Source organism: Lagenorhynchus albirostris, chromosome 8, assembly GCF_949774975.1.
Source record: "Lagenorhynchus albirostris chromosome 8, mLagAlb1.1, whole genome shotgun sequence".
Classification (NCBI taxonomy): domain Eukaryota; kingdom Metazoa; phylum Chordata; class Mammalia; order Artiodactyla; family Delphinidae; genus Lagenorhynchus; species Lagenorhynchus albirostris.
The window spans coordinates 92106218-92125729 of record NC_083102.1 but is presented as its reverse complement, the minus strand read 5'-3'; the positions used below and the strand labels follow the sequence as shown (position 1 = coordinate 92125729).

Here is a 19512-nt window from a genome sequence, read left to right as displayed (position 1 = left end):
TCTTCTTTCAGATTTTTTACAGCACCATTTAACAACAAGGACAACAAAATATAAGCATCCTAGCAATCAAAATGAAAGAAAAAGTGTAAATCTGTATCAGCATTTTGATTCACTAATGTGTTACCAGGTAGTAGCATCCTCAGACACTGCAATATAGAACTTTCTTCTCTATACAGAGGTCTAACCTGAGTACCCCAGGCATGGCAAAGAGATGGAAAAAGAAGGCAGTGAGAAAGTCCCCACTGAATCTTACATCATGTATTGTGCACTTCCCTCCATCAAAGTGCCCCATAGAAATGAACACAGCTCAATGTAACGAACATGGTGTGAAGTCTGAACATCACTGCCATTTGATAAGAATTTACTTTTATTTCCAAGATTACACATTAATGCTATTTAAAGTGGATTTATTTATCAGTGCAGTATCTCAATGTTTTCTGGGAGTGGGGGACACTAAATTTGTCTAAACACACACACTGGACTTTTTAAAGAAATACCTTGGTGCAGTAGATTTTCTTAAATGTTAAGAAATGTCTCTAAATGTGCATTTCCCCCTCAGTAGTCAGAGAACAGCACCACAAGGGCTTGTTTGAAGCACCACAAGGGCTTGTATGAAACCATAATTGATTTTTGGCAAATACCTTATCATGCATCTCATTTACTTACACAAATACAGGTTACAGGTTTCTACTGGTTGCTTTCTTTTTTTTTTTTTAAATAACTGGTTTAGCCTCAAATCTATTACTCGGATTAGTTAGTTGATTTTAAAAGATGCTGTTTTAATGTTTCTCTAACAAAACACACTCTCTTCAGTGAAAAATATAGTATGCATTTTCAATGGCTATAACATTGAAACTTTAAAAGATCCAGAAACATGGTTCATATTTTCAGTAAATCTATTTCTCTAGGGAATTTTCCTCATCAACTACCAGCTAAAACCCTCTTGGGCTTAAGCCCCATTACTGATTACTTGGCCCCAGCATATTTTATCAGAATATTACAAATATCAAGGCATTGAAAGATGTTTAAATAAAGTAATAAAGAGAGTGAGTGATGCTATAATGAAGGCCTCCACTTATGCACAGGCAAGAGGCAGGTTCACCACTGAGTGCAGTCCTTATAACGCCCAACCAACGACCTCCACGCTGACCTGCAGAGACCACTGCCTCAAGGGGTGACAGACAATTTAGTCCTTTATCCTTTTGTCATTGGAAACGACTCCACTGCCATAAATTCTAATCAAGTCAAACTGGATGGCAATTTAAAAAAAAAAAAATCTTTTAATACATGTTTCTATGAGAAAGATAACGGAAAGGGAAGGAAAAGAAAAACCCTACAGATACTGCATTTTCTAGCTAAGAATCACTGACCCAACTTTCAACCCTTTTGCAATAGTTCACAGATAAGTGACGTTGAAAATACCCACCCTCACAGGTATCATTGCATGCAATTTCTTTTAACCCAGAGAAACACAATATCATAAGAGAAAACCAACCACCAATTTTTATTTCAGGCACAAGGTTTATAAACGGTTTTTTTCTTTGTTTGTTTATGTCTCAGCTCAAGGCTTTAGAGCTGTGTGCCCAGTTCCCGTGCAGTGTGGTACCACTAAGAAACTAACCCAGCCACCCAAGGTAGTTGGGACTTGAGGAAAAGCAATCATGAGGTTCAACTTGAAACAATAAAAATATTCCCAGGAGGAGGACTGTTAATAAATCATCTTTGGAATTTCAAATATATATGAGAGAAAATATTTAGTGCATGTTTTATACGATCTCACTTCTTCTGCTGAGACTGCATGGGAAAACTTTAGTACAGATATTTTTTCTAGGGATATATATTATTTTTATCCTTTCTGGGGCCATTTTCCTCACCAAGCTGTTGATGCTACCATTTGAATTTTAGCATCCAACTTGACTGAATGTGGAACACTGAATTCTTGATGGGCATAACTAAAACTGAAGCACAACATTGACACGAGTGCTATAAATGTCACTGGAGAAACACAGCAACCTCATCCCTTTGAGACTGTTTGCCAAAGGCCAGTTTTGAGAGTGGTTTCCGATATGTACATCACTCATCACATATTAAATGACCAGCCCTGCATGGTATCACTCATCTGATCACGCAGCTGAAACACAGGGAGACACAGAACCAGATTCTCTGATAATACCTCCCGACGTGCAAGTCTACTCTCCTCCATACTGTTTCCTACGGCTCAGAGCTTTGCATAATACAGTCAGGAACTGAAAAAGGAAGAGGTATTCCACAGGCTTTACAAGAATAAATAATGTACCACTTAATGATATCACAGAGAACGAGCTAACCACACATTTCTCAATGAAATGAGGATTCATCCCTCCTAAGTGTACTTTAGTTTCCATGGCTGTTCAAGTTAAGCAAAACATTACCTCTGATGTAATTACTTTATAAAACACAAGGGCCCTTTTCTGAACTTTCTCTTTAGGCTGGCATACGGCTTCTGGTTTCTTCTGTTATTCTGAGCCGCTCAGAACACTGAAACATTCTGCAGAGTGTGTTTCCCTTTGGATGCTGTAAAGTGCAGAGGTGCAATTTAAGGAGAAGCATAAAAAGGCCCAATGGTTCCTTTTTATTTGTTTATAAACAAATGGAATTTCCTTTGTTTATCCATAGAGGGCATCCGTATTAGCCTTCCTCCTGTAGTTTTGGGCTGAAGGTGCCATTCTGTGAGAGAAACAGACGTCCTCTGGACTGCTAATTTCAACAAGACACAAAAGGGGGACTATACTCCAAAGAAATCCATTTATACTGAAATTTCGTGTACAATAAAAAATGGAACTCTTCTTGTCTCCTCTCACTGGTAAATGTCTCTCCACAAAAGTAAACAGACCAAGATATACAAAAAAAAATTTGTCTTAATCTGCTCCTTGCACTCCAGAAGCTCAGTTTTCAAAAATACAATGAATATGCTGTAAGAGTGATGGTTTGAGAGAGTATGTTAGAAAAGCACTGTTTAGAGATAAACCTGGACGCTCTCAGTTATTCGTGAAGAATATAGTTCTTCATTACCAAGTGAAGAGTATAATCACAACTATATACGGAAACAAAAAACTTGAACATACGTCAAGTAAAATAATGATCCATTAAATTACCACCCATTAAGTGTTGCCAAAGTTGGTAGTAAACTAGTTGCTTTCTAGTAAAATTCTGAGAATTATACTAGAAAGTTTTAGCCAGTTACATAGACTAGAGTTCCTAATGCTAAGTCCCAATAATATTAAAAGGTGAGAGCATAATAGAACCAGTAGCTAAGGAAACCTGAGAGACCAATGAGATAATAAATGGTAAGATTACTGTAAAATGAAATGGACAGAATATTCAGTTAATTTTCCATCGATGAGAATGTCACAATAAAATCACAGCTTACTTTGCAAAAAAGAAAAAAAAAAAGCAAAAGCATCCTTCTGGGCTGCTTTCTATTCTATCTTTCTCAAATTGTCTCCAATTTTTTTTCTTAAGTTTTCAAAACTGTTCATCTACTGATTTCTTTTAACCTAATAGGAAACTGGAAAATATTCACATTGTGTTTAAAAAGCACTCTAGAGACCAAATAAAAGTGAATAAACAAGAAATAGTAGATATAAGATGTAGATTTTGCTGGATTCTCTCACACAAACTCAGAAGGTGAGTATTCCAAAGTAAAGATGAGTACCTTCTAAAACCTGCTAAGATTTCTAAACTACACTATGATTCCTTAGGTTACCCCGTAAAGATTCCACTTAAGATATATCTTCAAAGAACTTTTAATTCAAATTTCTTTGACCCGCCCCCAACCTTGGATTTTTTTAAGCTTACACATGCCAATCAGTAAGAGGTGACATAACAAATCTATGACAATTTTCAACCTTGGAAAATCTAAACAAATGTTGAGAAGCCAAATTAATTACCCTTCTGTTGGTTTATTTGAAAAAAAAAAACCAACAACAACAAGTTGAGGTTTTAAGTCAAAGTCCACAAAAAGCATTTACTTTTAAAAAATGCAAGCAAAGTTTAGGAACACATAATCCATTATCTTCAGTTATGTTGAATTCACAATTGATTACTTTTTAAAAGTCAGAGTGCTTAGTATTAGTATATTCAACATCAAAGAGGCTGAAGCATGGCTTCTGCCTTCCTGCAATTCACAGTTTTATCTGCCTTCTCTCACTAACCCCTTGAAATGAAATGAGTGTTTTAGGACATAACTCTTCTTACACAGATAAAAACTCAGACTACAACAAAATATTTCTTTAAAGTAAAAATACTAAAACCTTAATGCCTAGGTATGGAAAATTTATGTCAGAAGTGGAATTGCCGCTTTTGCAAGAAAGGGTCATATGAAAAAATTTCTTGAAACTGGCATCTCCTATACTCTTAACTACAAAACAGTATTTTACCAACAGAAAATTTGATACAGAAAGTTTCTCTGCAATACTCCTCTAGTGTTTGACTGAGTGAGTATTTAAAATCAGAGGAACACTCCTGTGTTGAAGCTGGCCTAGAGTTGCCAAACTAAGCTGCATTTTTCTATAGTTATTTTTTAAGCTCATGTTTTTAACTGAATTAATGACTTTCTTAATAAAGGAGTCTATGCCATGATGTTGTGTTTCTTTACAGTTCAGGCACTTGACAGCTTTTAACCTGTTCTCTGCCTGATCAATACATATGTATCTCTGAGATATATATATCAGGTTAGTATATATATGTATGAACAGGTTAGTATGTGTTATATATGTGTATAGATAATATACATTTAATGTCAGAAGTATATAAACACTTGGAAATAATTAAAAGCAAGTGTTTCAGGAACAACTGTTCTGAAAACCTAATGTCACTCTATCCCATAAAGTGCTTTCCCAGCAGAGACATCTATCACCATCCATCACTCAGTCACGCGCCTCAACACAGCCTGCTCCCCTTTCTGATTAGAGATCACAGTTGCTTGAGTTGGCTTACAGAGTGTCATCTGTTTGAATGACAGATGTCTTTGCTGGAGTGGCACTCTGTTTCTTCTTGTTTTGTTTACGAAACGAAGATTTCTAAAAAGGTTCTGGGCTGCCTCTACATTAGGATGAGGCTATAAACCTCTGTTAAAGGAGAGCGGCCGAGGCGAGGGATGCCAAGGACCTATTTTCTTCCCTCATCACCCTTTTAAAAGAAGAGATGTTCATTCTAATTGTGATCACAAAATGTTATGTCTTTGTGCCCTTCCCGTAGCCACCTTTGTTTACCTGGCAGAGAATGACCGGTATTGATATTTTTCAGTTCCCCTCTCTGGTCTTTTGACTACAGATAATAACTCTTTACTCTCCTTCCCCTTAACAAAAGGCTGCGAAGCAACCCGAAACCGAGTCGATATTTATTCAATAAACATTAACCAATTCTCACAATGGAACTGATTTCCTGACGATGATTCTCCTCTTCTTTTTTTCCCCATGATCTCTAGCCCGGGGACGCTAGCAATATCTGACCAGTGCAAAGGGGCAGGAGGAAGTTCCTGGTTGGGAAAAGTTTGGAGGACACCCTCCCAGCCAGCTGGCTTCATCAGCTGGGGTGGTTCAGCCCCTCCAAGATGCCAAGGTCCTCTTTGGTACTTAGAAGAAAATTGAATGAACAACAGGAAAAAAAAAAAAAAAAAGAGGAGGGGGTGAGGGCGTGGATGGCTCTTCCGGACATCATGGTAGGAGTGAAATGAAAGACCTAGACAGACTTACCGAAGAGCTTGCTGGGAGTGTCCTCGCTGTCATTTGATCCCACGGGCGCAAGCAGGGGCTCATTCAGCTCGCTGTCTGAAGTAGCAGCCTTGTCCTCACCTCCCAACTCCGCATTCATCTCACTCCGCACTGACAGCAAGGGCTTACTGACTTGTCCAGCTATCATTGGATCCTAGGATGGGGGAAAAGAGTGAAGGGGAGGAAAAAAAAAAGTGGCTGCTTGAGTGTGTGCGTGTCCTCTGTCTCCCTCTCCTCTTCTCTCTCTCTTCCACACACAGACTCTCCCTCTCTCCCCTCTCTCTTATCTCTGACTGCTCCCGCTGTTATTGCTGGCTGCAGTCAAGTGAAGAGCTATTACAGATCCGAGTTCTCCATTCCTCCCCACCCTATTAAAGCTCAACTAGCATGAGAAAGATGCAGGAGGCTTCTGAGGAAAAAAAGAGAGAGAGAGAGAGAGAGAGAAAAGAAAAAACTTCTTTGAAAGCAACCTAACCAACACAGCTTTAATTGTGGGATGTGCTTTTGTGCAAATGTTTTTACACCTTGTGCTGTCTTGAATGCAAGAAGAGAGAAAAAAAAAAAAGAAAGTGCGGGGTTTGTACTTCGGCAACAGACTCAAAAGGAAGGAGCACCCTAGGGAGGACCCAAGGGCTATTTTAGGAAGCCCTCTCCCTGGGGGAGAAGCAATTAAACCCTATCCCAAGAGCAGAAAAAAGAGACAGGGAGAAAAGAGTCGTCCAAAGGCTTTCAATGGAATGAAAGAGATTTCTTATGTAAATTCTAGCAGCACCCTTAGAAGTTGACTTCGCTGGTCCCAGATTTGGGACTGCAGCTGACCCCAAATCAAATGAACATTTGAAAGCAAACAATAAAAGAGATGAAAATTGGTTTACAGTTTTTGAAAGGAATTGGAAAAATACTTACAAACTCTGTTCAATAATTCGGATACCTAGAGCATCCTATGCCCAGAGCATTAAAGAAAAAGAAGTCAAAGATCACCTCCGAAAAGGCAAACTTTACCCCCCAATAATTTAAATCTGCTTTATCTTCAGCTCGTTAGGAGGGCATTTTAGGATCAGCAATATTTTTCCAAGGGCAGCCTTCTATTCCATTTGCAAACTAAGACGCATGCTATTGCGGTGGCACAGGTATCAGAGGCAGAAGGGAGAGAAAAGCCGGAAGTGCCCCTTTTGCGTGTTCTGGGAGCTATTTATTGCCAAGTTCATGCTTAAATGGCTCCTGAGCAGGAGACAGGTGAGCAGCGCAGGGGCAGGTAGGGCCGCATGCTGTCTTGTCCCATCATTACATTGGTTGTGGTAAGCCTGGGGTTATTTTTTTTTAATGTATTCATGCCTGAAAAGTGAATTTGATATGACACATGATAATCTATGAAAATGTTAATCAATACAAATAGTTTAAGCTGTCATCAAATTCACTTCTTTAGTCAATACTCATACCACGGAAAACAATGTCACTGTCACCAGGGCTTAATTTGCACAGCACTTAAATATTGGACTCTGTGCATCAATGCACTTCTTCTTCAAATACTGTAGGTAAACACATTTTCTCCCTATTTAAGTCTGAAGCACTCAGCACGCATTTAGCTGAGCCAAATCCTCCCTTTTGAATACCTTGATAGGTCCACTGGAGGGCAAAATTAATACTTAATTGAATCTCACAGTCATCAAAATAATCAATACTTTTTTATTATTTATTCTTTACAGTCTGTTGACTGTTTCAAACCTCTGAGGGAATGGTGGAAAGGATTCATGGCTTTGAAACACTGTCATTTAACAAGGTAATTTTCAGTGGGGCATTAGGGGTTGTGAAACATATAATAAAACAAAAATGGTGGCTTATAATAGGAAGAAAGAAAAGAATTGTATTTCTGCCATCTAACAAAACAGGATAAATAAAAAGCAAGTGCAGAGAGAGAGAGCAAGAAAGGAGGGGGACGAGGGATGGAGGAAGACTGGCTTTTGAAGGGTTTTATCATATCAAGAGCAGAGCCGAGCTTTCATAATGCTGACATTTCTCATCCTGACAATCCTAAACAAGTAGAAAGGATGAGATCGCAGATATCATCTTTCATCACATTCTCCAGCTTAAGAACCAACATGACAGCTTCTCTCCCCTTTACACTGTTAATTACTAAATAAAATACTATACTCTCTGTCAGCATCAGATTATTGCAGATAGCAACCACAAACATTTCTCCATTGTCTCCCCCACTCGGAAACGGTTGAGCCCTACCTTGAACTCTTTAGAGAATAAATTAGGCTTGTCTCACTGTAGTGTAAATATTTGAAATGTAATCAATGTCATCAATACGGTCGATTCACAGTATTGTCAGCCTAAATTTGCTGGTGATAGATTAGCATTTCATTTACTGTGTTTGGAGGTGGAGGTTTGGAGCGCTTGAAAATGGGGGGTTGGGGGGAGGAGAATGGGGCAGGCAGAGGGGAAAGGAGACACAAAAGTCTCCAAATTTCCCCCAATTTCTTTCCTATGTATCTAAGAAAGACCACGTGTTTGGAGTCTTCTGATTCGGTAAGCAGAGCAGAGTGAGGTAGAAAAGGAAACATTGCCTTACCTCATAGCTTCACATGAAGGAAAGGGACCAGGTTTAAATTCTAGTGCATTTATTTTACTTTATAAAAGGTTGAGTCCGCAATCTCTCTGATCTAAAGGAGCGGGTGTGACTCATGCCTTTAAGACACCCAGTCTCTGTGGCCACACTGCTCATTGGAGCATTCTTGAAGATGGTGTTAATGGTAGACTTGTGTTTACAATGACATTCACTACCCTCGTGATAAGCCAAACACGGTTATGCATGTATCAGTGAGTACCTGGGCAGACTTAAGAAAAGGATATTCTATTCCTGCTTTATTTGTGAATGGTCAAACTGAATCCCGAATCCCATAGAGGAGCTGAAATGCAGCTCCTAAGTTCAAGTGCACTTAAATCTTTTAAGATGTTCAGTCTGGCTGATGTGTGCAAAGCATGTACTGGCAGATGGCGTATACTCACTGCCCATTAGCTCTTCTTTAAATTACTTTTAGGTACCCTCATCCACGGCTAGGTTCCCAACTAGTGCCTCTCAGTGACCTGAGCTTTGAAAATTCAGGAGTTTGTCATCCAAGTACTCATCTGATTTTCATCCTACAAAATGCTCTACATTTTCCGATGATGCAGCTGTAGGCCACATATATATGTGCATGACATGGTTAAAGAGCAAAGCCCCAGAGAGGCAGAGAGCAGACAGCTTTTAAGCACAGCTATAGCCACTGGGGGGTCCATTTGAAACTGCGTCACAAGCAGTAACCCCTGAGCACAGTCTTATAAGCGACTGGGGTGGGCGTACCTCTTTCAAGCAGCACTTGGCTTGGAAGTTGTTTTCTCCCTGCCAAACGTGACGTCAGTCTGTGAAATCCTTTCTCCCAGAGTAAGGAAAGGATTTCCAACGTGCACCGACGTGGGTGCTTGCAGGAATGTCAGAGAGCTACAACTTTCACATGTACAAGGATTGCTGCAGCAGCAGATAGGAACAGAAAGAGCTAGTGCAGGCAAAAAAATAGTGGGTGAAGACTTCTTACTTGGAAATCTGAAATTGTCACAACTAGAGTGGTAGAAGTTGGGACTTCTCTGCAGTTTGTTCATCGGCCCTGACTGAAGAAAGGGACTTGTCCAAGATGGAACCGTGTCAAGTATAAGCAATAGGAGATGCATGTGCCAATACAGGAATTCACAAGGGTCATAAGAGACCCAAGAAGCCAGACAGTAAAAAAAGAAGAAATAAGAGATGTAGATTCCATTAGCAAAATCTCAAAAATTTTCACCATGTCCTACAATGAAAGGACTGCAGTCAGCATCAGACCACACAGCAATTATTTAAACCTCCTTTGTGCATTGTTAAAAAATAAAAATAGATTGCATGTATTGAATGCCTTTACCAAATAGGCACCTCAGATATACTTAATGTCACTCAAAGTATGCAAGGTATTAACCCCATTTTAGGGAAAAAGGACTGAGACTCAGAAAGGTTAGGTGACTTACCCCACAGCTAATAAGTGGTGAGGCTGTATTTTGAACCCCAGTAGATTTCATTTCCAAGGATCAGCAGCTTTTTATACAGCACCCTCTACTGCGTGAAAATAACCGAGGCTCATGGACTAGGTAACCCATGGGGTTTCCCAGAACTTGAATTATGGACTGGGAAGGGTGTTAAACCCTGGATAACCAATTCCCACAGTATGCTGTGTATACTATCTTCTTCTCTTCAGACTCTAGAAAAAAAACACCTCTCTGTCTGACGCTGCTTAGGTAAAATCCATGGGGTGACAGGGAATGGTAGAGAGGACATCAGACAGTGTCACGCTCTACATAATCTTAGCAATCACTTAACCACTCTCACCCACGGTTTTCTCATCTGGAAAATGAAAGGGTCAAAATAAAACAGTATTTTCCAAAGTGCATTCCACAGAACACTTGTCCTAAAAGAGATTCTACAATAAAGGATTTTTGTAATCATACCCACGTGGAAAACACAGCAGAAAAGTCTACCAGGAAAGAAATCAATTCAACTCTGCCTAAGGTAGCACTTCCCACAATTATCTGACCATGGAAGACCTTTTCCTTAGTCTTCAGTATATTATCTAACGGATCTCGTGCTTCTTGAAACATTTTAGACTGTGCCTGCTTAGATTACAGCTAACGTAAATTACAGTTCTAATTTTTAACTATTCTATAATAATAGGCTAGACGTCTTCAACAAGTACATATCTGTCCAGTGCTTCTTACATTCTTTTACCTAATTAATATTCCTTACCATTTATTCATATACAGTTATACACAGCTTAGTATATACTAACTGTAAATACTCTCTTTGTGTGCTAATTTCTGATACCCTTTAATTCTTAAATAAGGATGTCCCCATGTATTTCTGTTGTAAAACCTTTACTTGAAGAGCAGATATAGGGCACTGTGCAAAGGAAAGAATTTGACTTGGGCTTTCACCAGGCTGTTAAAAATAATACCAGATAAACAAAGATATAATTCAGCTAAAGGCCTTCAATAATTTAACCAACAGAGTTTTTGTAAGCATAATCATTCTCATTTTATAGTAAGGGAAACTAAAGATAGGGAGATTATTATTAACTCAGCAAAACATCCGTGTCCGGTGGCAGCCACGCAATGGAAATACCCTCGCCCCTCTAAACTGAGCTTGAACTCAGTCCAGCATATTTTTATGTACATACAAACCAACTATGAAGCAGGCAATCAGAACAGCTTTGAGGAAAATATTTATAAGATAGGCAGGCAGGCAGGCTTCAAAAATCCAAGGGAACAATTCATTTGGTCACAAAGCGCCAGAGTAGGGCAAAGTTGCACTCAACAGATCTATTTCTAGAACTCGATAGAAAAATTATATCCATTATAAAGAAAAAAAAGTATATTGGGTTTCCCTCCCCCCACCCCTAAAATGCTACATTTCAATTTAGGAATCAGCAGAACAAATTACCTACAGACAATTTAAGATGCAAAGACGGCATCACATTTTGTATTTAATTTCTCCCACTGAGAAGTAAAAATCAAAATCATAAATGAATGAAGAGGAAGAAAGTTGACCTTAGCAGGTTTGGGGAAAAGGAAACTTCAAGTGTGGATTCTGTTACCTTAGCCATGGAAAGAAAAAGCAATTTTTCTCTTTCTTTAACCAATTACCAAATATTATTAAGGTTAAGGAAGTTAGTTCTCAATATGAAATTTAATGTACCAAAGAATGTTTTCCCCCAAAACTTACAAAGAATTTCTAATTTTTCTAAGTATTATGCAATACTTCCTCCTTCTATCAATAAGTTTTAAAAAGATATTCTATTTGACTTTTGGAAATAAGACCATAGTTTATTTTTATGTTTTTTCTTTATATGTGTACATATTTTTCTTTATATGTATATGTATAATATAGTTGAAAATTCTGAAAATTAATGAAGATCACAAGACATTAAAAACACCATAAATTTACCCACCACTGATAATTTTATTTTAAATGTCACTTCCTAGACTGCAAACAAAAACTGTTTTGAGAAAAGCTGGAAATCCCACATTTTTAGCAAATACTCAACAGACAAAAAATTGCATTACATAAATTTAATTACAAAACTCAAACGTATACCCTTGATAATCCCACAATAGATTTTCACAGCAACATGCTGATCCCAACCTAGGTTGCCTACTTCAACCCAGTACTCACAACTGTTTTTTCTTTCTCGTCTCTCCACTTTTAGTTAGTGTGGCCAACATTTTATTTAACCCATCCCAAAATAAAGAAGATGAATATTTGTGAAAATCAAGCAGGGCATTCAAAACTCAAAATAAATGCTGGGTTTCGAGAGTGAAGTAGTGAAGTACTGAGGAAACTTCAGGAGACTTCATGGATATCCCGATTTAGCATCTGCATGACTGGCGGTGAATCACCATCTCTTTCTTCTTGGATTCTGTACCAACATGGCTTTACGTATCTCAAGGGAAAAATACGAGACCTGAGCGAGGTCATGTACAGATACTGCATGTGAATATGTTTTGAAAGGTAGAAAGTGTTACACAGAGAGACCATTTTCACCACACCTCTTCCCTCATTAAGGCATCCAATGGACTGTGAGTTGTTTTTCTTTCCATGCCTTCAGATTGGACCAGAAGTGTACACTATAGTGGATGCTGCAATGTGCTACCTAGATCCCTGCTTTAGGACCAAGGCACTCATTTCCCAGCTGCCCGGAATGCTGGCTAAGGATGGCTCACCCCTGAGTCCTTCCCAGGAGCTGCCTTTTCCAAGGTCATGTCCCTTCCTTAAGGGCAGCCTAGATTCTGTTTTATGGCCTTCAAAGACCAAAATACTTAACTCTCTGCCCCTTTACAGAAAAGGTTTTCAGACCCCTGAGGTCTACCCTGGGCTCGGTCAGCTGCCTTAAACAGTATTCATGCTCCAGGGCTGGTGTTTAATCAGAAAGTCCCTACTCCAGGCTTGGCCACCACAAATTCCACAGCTACCTCTGTTCACTGTCCCCACTCCCTCACTCTACATTTTGCTAATTAGTACAGTTTATATTAATTTTGAGTGAAATTGTTGATCAGCATTAATGGAGGTTAGAAATGAGTTCTCACTTGGTTAAATTAGTCATATTCAAGATATATGTATTGGCTAAAATATTTTGGAGACGTTCTCCACCCTTGAGTGGAACCAGAGAATATTAAAAATCCAGAAAGTCCTGTTGCTTATGTTCTTGGGGCTAGTGGCCTAAGGTTTGACCCCCAAACTGTCCCATGTCCAATCTTTGGGTCAGAGAGTTCTAGTTGCCTAATGCTGACCGTGAGGGAAACTCATCTTGCTTCTAGAATCTTGCCACACCTACTTTAATGAACCTTCCATACTAGATGTGCTCTGTTCACCCAAAACGACAAACAGCTATGACTTTATCAAGCATACAAACAGGCTGAACAAACTATTTGGGGATGATTAATCATTTGGGGGATAATAATATTTGGGGATATTTAATAACTATGTTATGTATGGCAGCTTTTGGTCTCAGAGCTTGATTTCATTATAAGCAGGTAGGAAGGCTTTGGGGATGTAGCAAGGTCTCCCCCATCTCGAATCATTACTGACTGCCATCAACCACTAAAAAGAACCCAGTAACTGTGCAAATAAAATCTGGCTTAGGCCACTGCAACATAACCCACTACACTGGGTGATGACCCACGGTGTCTTAGGGAGCAGGCATGGTCATTTACAGAGTGAAATAGAGTCCAGAACCCCTGTTCAGAAGATGCCTTGGGCAACTTACACTATTGCCTTCATCAATCCCCAACATTTTATCTAGGGGATAGTTAGTTAAGATGAATGCCCAGAACCATCTTGGAAGGATAAAATAAGATTGCAGGGCTTCCCTGGTGGCGCAGTGGTTGAGAGTCCGTCTGCCGATGCGGGGGACACGGGTTCGTGCCCCAGTCTGGGAGGATCCCACATGCCGCGGAACGGCTGGGCCTGTGAGCCATGGCCGCTGAGCCTGCGCGTCCGGAGCCTGTGCTCCGCAACGGGAGAGGCCACGACAGTGAGAGGCCCGCGTACCGAAAAAAAAAAAAGATTGCAAAATATCTGGGCTTCCCTGGTGGCCCAGGGGTTAAGGGTCCCCCTGCCGATGCAGGGGACATGGGTTCGAGCCCGGGTCCGGGAAGATCCCACATGCCGCGGAGCACCTAAGCCCGTGCGCCACAACTACTGAGTCTGCGTTCTAGAGCCCACGAGCCACAACTGCTAAAGCCTGCACGCCTGGAGCCCCTGCTTTGCAACAAGGGAGGCCACCGCAATGAGAAGTCCGCGCACCACAACGAGGAGTGGCCCCCACTCACTGCAACTAGAGAAGGCCCATGCGCAGCAGCAAAGACCCAACACAGCCAAAAGTAAATAAATTAATTTAATTAATTAAGAAAAAGATTGCAAAATATCTGATTTGCTTTGGTGTCAGAGGATGGTATTTCATTTTGTACACATGGGCACAGTTTCAGAGTCTCTTGTCTTTTTGTTGAGGTTTGTTGAACTTCAGTTAAGCATACAATCTCCTTCTCCCGTCACTTGCTATAGAAAGAGTTTCTATCTTTCTCCAAGTCCCACCATGAGTGCCACATCCTCTTAACTCTGCTAATGGTCTACAGACAACTCCAATTAAAGATTAGAGCATCAGACACAGCTGTATTTAAACGCAAACAAGCAAATAAATAAGCAAAACATAAGATGAAATAACAACATAATCAATCAAACAGTAGTCAGCGAGTTCTGGACTTCTACAAAGAATCTAGTGTACAGATAGACACACATCATCTAGCTCATCACCTTGTACCTCTATAGCTCCTTTGCCCCCAAGAGGTTAAAATGACTGTATGCGTGATGCTTCACATATACTTATCTGGGAAGAAAGGGATACACTGATATTGACAACCTAATAGCACCATCAATTCAATTTCCTGCTGCCTTTGTGAAAAAGCATCAATAGGAGTTCAATCCAGGCTCATCTAGATCTGGTCTTTTGGTAATGGGGTTATACAGCAGTATCGACATTGCATACATATACCCTATATTCATACATTCTTCATCATCTGATGGCTTCAAATAGGTATCAGAATTTAATCAGAAAACAACACAGATTAAAATGGACTTGTATTTAGAGATTTGAATGTACAGTTACTAAGGAGTTACAAAGAAAAAACAACCTACATTATCCTAAAAAACGTACTTTCTAGCATCTTAAAAATTCTAAGAGGTACTTGAGAGAGAGAGAGAGAGAGAGAGAGAGAGAGAGAGAGAGAGAGAGAGAGGTACATATATAGACATTAAATAGATAGATAGATAATTCTGTATGGAGACTTCAGTGTACTTAAAGAAAGGGTTTCACAGGTCCGCCCATGTTACATATTTGCCATGCATCACAGATGCAGTAAAATCAGGACAGTTTTTTGGTTGGTTAATCACTTACTTTTCCAAAAGACTTAAGCAGTAGACTCTACAGCTGAGATGTTTGAGCCCTTTGCAGACAGACATGTCTCAGAATCCCCAATACTGGGCGCCAATATTGTGTGTGATACAAAAAAAGGCTCTCAAGAAATGTGTTTTGATTTATTGATTGTGAAGAAGGAGGAAGGAAGGAAGGAAGGTTGGTTAAGGCAAGGATTGTCCTTGGTTGGCATTTTTAATATTTTAATCATACGTTTAATCACGTCTGAAACTATACAATATGAAACTAAGGCCTCACTTGGCTATCTTACCTGTCTGGCATCGCACACACATACACACTGACCCATATTCTGCTTCCAGAAATGTGAGTTTGGTTTTGCATGATTGTGTTACTTTGTTTTACCATAAGACAAAATGGAAGAATTTAATAGCAACACTGAAGGGGAAAAGGAAAGTCCTTTTTCTCTGCTTAGGACGGAGGTTGAATGAGAGCAAAGCTATGTCTGGTCCAGGGGATAAGCTCAACCAAGCAAAGGCATCAGTGCTGGACTCAGGTGGCTGCAGATGAGGCCATGGCCGGCCCACCATGGGCCTCAGCCTCAGCTCTGTCCATGCCTCCTGTTCAACCAAGAAGATTCTCCCTCTGACGCTGCTCCTACACAATTCACTCTCATTCCCAGGCACCCCATGGTCATTCAGGAGCAGTATCATCAAACACACACAGCACATTAGAAATATTTTATTACAAATGTTCTAATTCTATCATTTTTCTTGGAAGCAAATATTCCGAGAAATGAATTAAATGAATAATCCATTAAATATGTGGACACATCTAATTCAATTCTTCCACTCTGAATAGCAAAAGACAGACAGTTGAGGAGAAAAACCTTTTATTCAGAAAGGATCCTTGTAGTTCCTTATAGTTTCAAAGTTCCATAAATAAATAGAAAAATCCATTCTGCCCCCTGCTGACAGACTAACATTCCTAAACATCCAGTTTGAAACCTGAAGGTTTAGCAGTACCTTCTAGGTTGGGTCCACATCTCACTGAGCATGCCACAACCTCCATACTCGGCAGGTCCAGCTTTTCTCCGGCTGAGTATGGCTAGGCAACACACAGCCAGAGAAAGCGCCATTCACGTTTTTATAATGACTGTACTAAGACATTTTCCGGCAGGTAGCAGTAAAGTGTCGGGGACTGTCTGGTCTAATTTGCAGAGAGATGCCCTCCCTTTGGTCCACAGTGGGCCAACTGGGGCCAGCCTCACCAGTGGTGTCACTTTCTACTCACTGAAGGGCCTGGGGCAAGGGCCTTACTGTGGCCTGAGTCTCAATTTCCCTGAGAGGAAATGGGAGTAATAATGGTATATGCCTCGTGGCATAGCTTTGCAGATTAAATAGTTGACAGAGAATGGTTAGAACAGGCCAAGTGCCTAGCAGTAATAAGCGCTGTATATACTGCTCTAGGTCTGCCACTCGCCTAACAGAGAGTGAACATTGTGCGCATTTTGCCATCTGATTTTCAAAGGGATTCCTGATCCACCTCTTCATCTCCCCCGCCTCCCCAGTAACCACTGCTGAAGAGTAAGGGCCTGTCACTGCATCCGCCTACTCCAAATATTAAGATGGTGGTTGGCACATCATAAGCCCTCCCTAAATATTCACTGATTTTATTTGAAAAACCAAAACAAGACTTGACATCTATAAATGATGGAAGACCAAAAATTCGTTAGATTTTTAAAAACTAAGTTACTCTGATGTCTTTTGAGAAGGAATTTGCTTTATAAATCCTAAGGTCTTATTATTTTAAGAATGGTCAGGGGGCTATAAGTTCTGTAGAGTTGTATCCCTGAATTATAACAGTATTTGGCTTTTAATCTTCCAAGCACGTAGCCACGTTCTCTAAAAAAGCCATTCTATCCCTGCTCAAAAGGCCATTGTCTAATTGATTTCACTAATAGGTGTTTTCCTTTCCTCTCCTCTCAAAACACAATAACATGGGCTGGACTAATAATACGGGTTGCTACCTTGCTATTTCTTGTCCTTCCTAGCAATCAATAGCAGGTTTCTCTCGGCCAACACCAGCTCCTGAGGAGTTTTCCTCTCCTTTTCTGCCTTGGGTCTGCACAGGGCTGCACCTCGCCCCAGCTGCTCCTTTTTCCTCCCTCTCCTGTAATCCACTCTCCTTTAATATTCCAAGGGTGACCCTTGACTGTCCTTTGAATGCTGCTCCAATTCAAAAGGCTTCTGAGCTTTTAAGACAGCAGAGATAACATAATTCCAAGAAGACGGGGGTGGGAGGGAGGGAGAATGTGATTGGAAAGATTAGCTAAATCTTCTCATTCCTAGGGATTTGGGCTCTCACAAATACAGGAACTGGGAGGTTTTTCCTTTTTTTTTTTTTTTTTATGGACTCTCCCGACCCTCCTCAGCTCTCGTATTAACCTCTATTCAAAATATTTTGTTTCTAACCCCAACCATAAAAAGAGACTTAACTGAGTATTTCTTTAGAACTCTAGCCTTTGAAACAAGGGCAATTTTAAAGCAAGGCCAGCTTTTATTAATATTTATTTATGTTCTCTTTCATTTGCATGATTGGGGATGGCTCCGAATCCGGTTCTATTTAGGACAAAGCTGATGCAATTCAACAGGTATTTACTGACAGTTCATCGTGTACGAGGTGTTATTCAAGGGACGATGGGGGATGTAAGGATCCAGAAACGCTTGCTACCATCAAAAATTTCACCATCTATAGACATCAGTAAAGGGATGGTATTCGGCATCTTCTATGAGCCTTGTATACTTTCTGTCACAGATATAACATTTTCCTGGCATCCTTTATCTTCCCTTTCTGTAAAATGCCAATGTATACTAACCACTTGGACCATGCATGCGCACACACACACACACACACACATAACACCCTTTCTTTGACACACTGTTTTAATATCATTACAGATGCTAATGAATAAACATGTTGCTCCACTCAGGGCGTTTTAACTGGGCTTTTCTAACCCTCATCTGCAACTGATGACAGGCTATCTTTTGACTCACACTAAAATAAGGTATCAACACAGCTATCCGCAGGATCACTGGCACTTAAGGGCTGCACTACCAAGTGGAGCAGATGAAGCACCTGAGTTACTACTGTTGGTCACGGAGTATTTTTAAAGAATTGCTTCCTTAATATCCTCAAGCACCTACAGTAATGAGAATGGGTAATGTGTTGTCAAGAGGAAAACAGACCTGTTTTAACAAATCAGTAAGGCACACGCATAAAAAACATCAGAAAACAGATGTGCAGAAGTCTTTACAAACAACTGGCTCTTTTCAGTGGGTTTAGAAGCCTCCATCCCCATCCCACCCTTCTGCTATTAATTTGCTTAGACAAATGTTTCATAGATTAAAAATACACAATTTTAACTAAAGGCCAGCTGACTTATCCTGAATCTATGTAACTGGGTCCATCCCAATGACATTAAGGTACCAGTGGCCCCAAGAAGGCTCAAACATCCATGGTGGAATGCAGCCTCATTACACAATCCTCTTTCATTCTACTCCACTGAGCGTCTGCACGCTTTCTCCCCATGCACATGCATTGTGCCTGGAAAGTTTTCTGTTTCCTGTACAAAATAAATGAGAAATGGACTGTCACTGAATTCTCCTTTCTCACTACTTCAGCTACAAGGGTTCGTGTCTCTTCTTTCCTCCATGCCCACTAACAGATGGGTCCTGCTGGGAATCTCTGTGGGATTTATACCCTGCCTGCAAGGTTCGCCCTTGGCTTCTGGATCTTGAGGGGGCCACCCGTGGGCACTCATTTCCTTAGCATGTCAAGCAAAACTCTAATCAAACCTGCAGAGTACTTAGTTTAAAAAATCAGGAGGAAATCATTTTTTGATTAAAAACAAGCAGAAAAGTAAATTCAAATTAGCACTGAAATCAACTAGGAAACACATTCCCGAGTTTTTGGTATAAAAATAGATAGTCGATGATGATAGATTTTTAAAAATCGAGTTTTCTAAATCCAGTGGAAAATAGTTTGATTTGTTGTTGCACCGGATTATTGGAGATTCTTTCCTCTTCATTTAACTTTGATATTGGGAGGGTTTTTAATGCTATTTATTTATTCAACAAATATGTATTGAGTGAGTATTGGGTGCCATGCTACCCACTCTTCAAGGTGATGGGAACACATCATTGAGTAAGACAGGTCAATGCAGGCAGTCCTGTAACTGAAATACCTTGGGGAGACTGACAATAGCCAAA

General features: G+C 40.1%; 1 protein-coding gene across 2 annotated transcripts in view; it reads right to left on the bottom strand.

Annotated features, from left to right (window-relative positions):
* POU6F2 (POU class 6 homeobox 2) overlaps positions 1-19512 on the bottom strand; it is a 451657-nt gene that overhangs the window by 356204 nt on the left and 75941 nt on the right. Inside the window, exon 2 of one of the 2 annotated variants that reach the window (XM_060157347.1) lies at positions 5736-5907. In XM_060157347.1, coding sequence (XP_060013330.1) covers positions 5736-5907 — 172 coding nt within the window. Of the gene's footprint in view, positions 1-5735; positions 5908-19512 lie in introns of those variants that run through there. The other variant, XM_060157348.1, reaches the window with a different exon arrangement.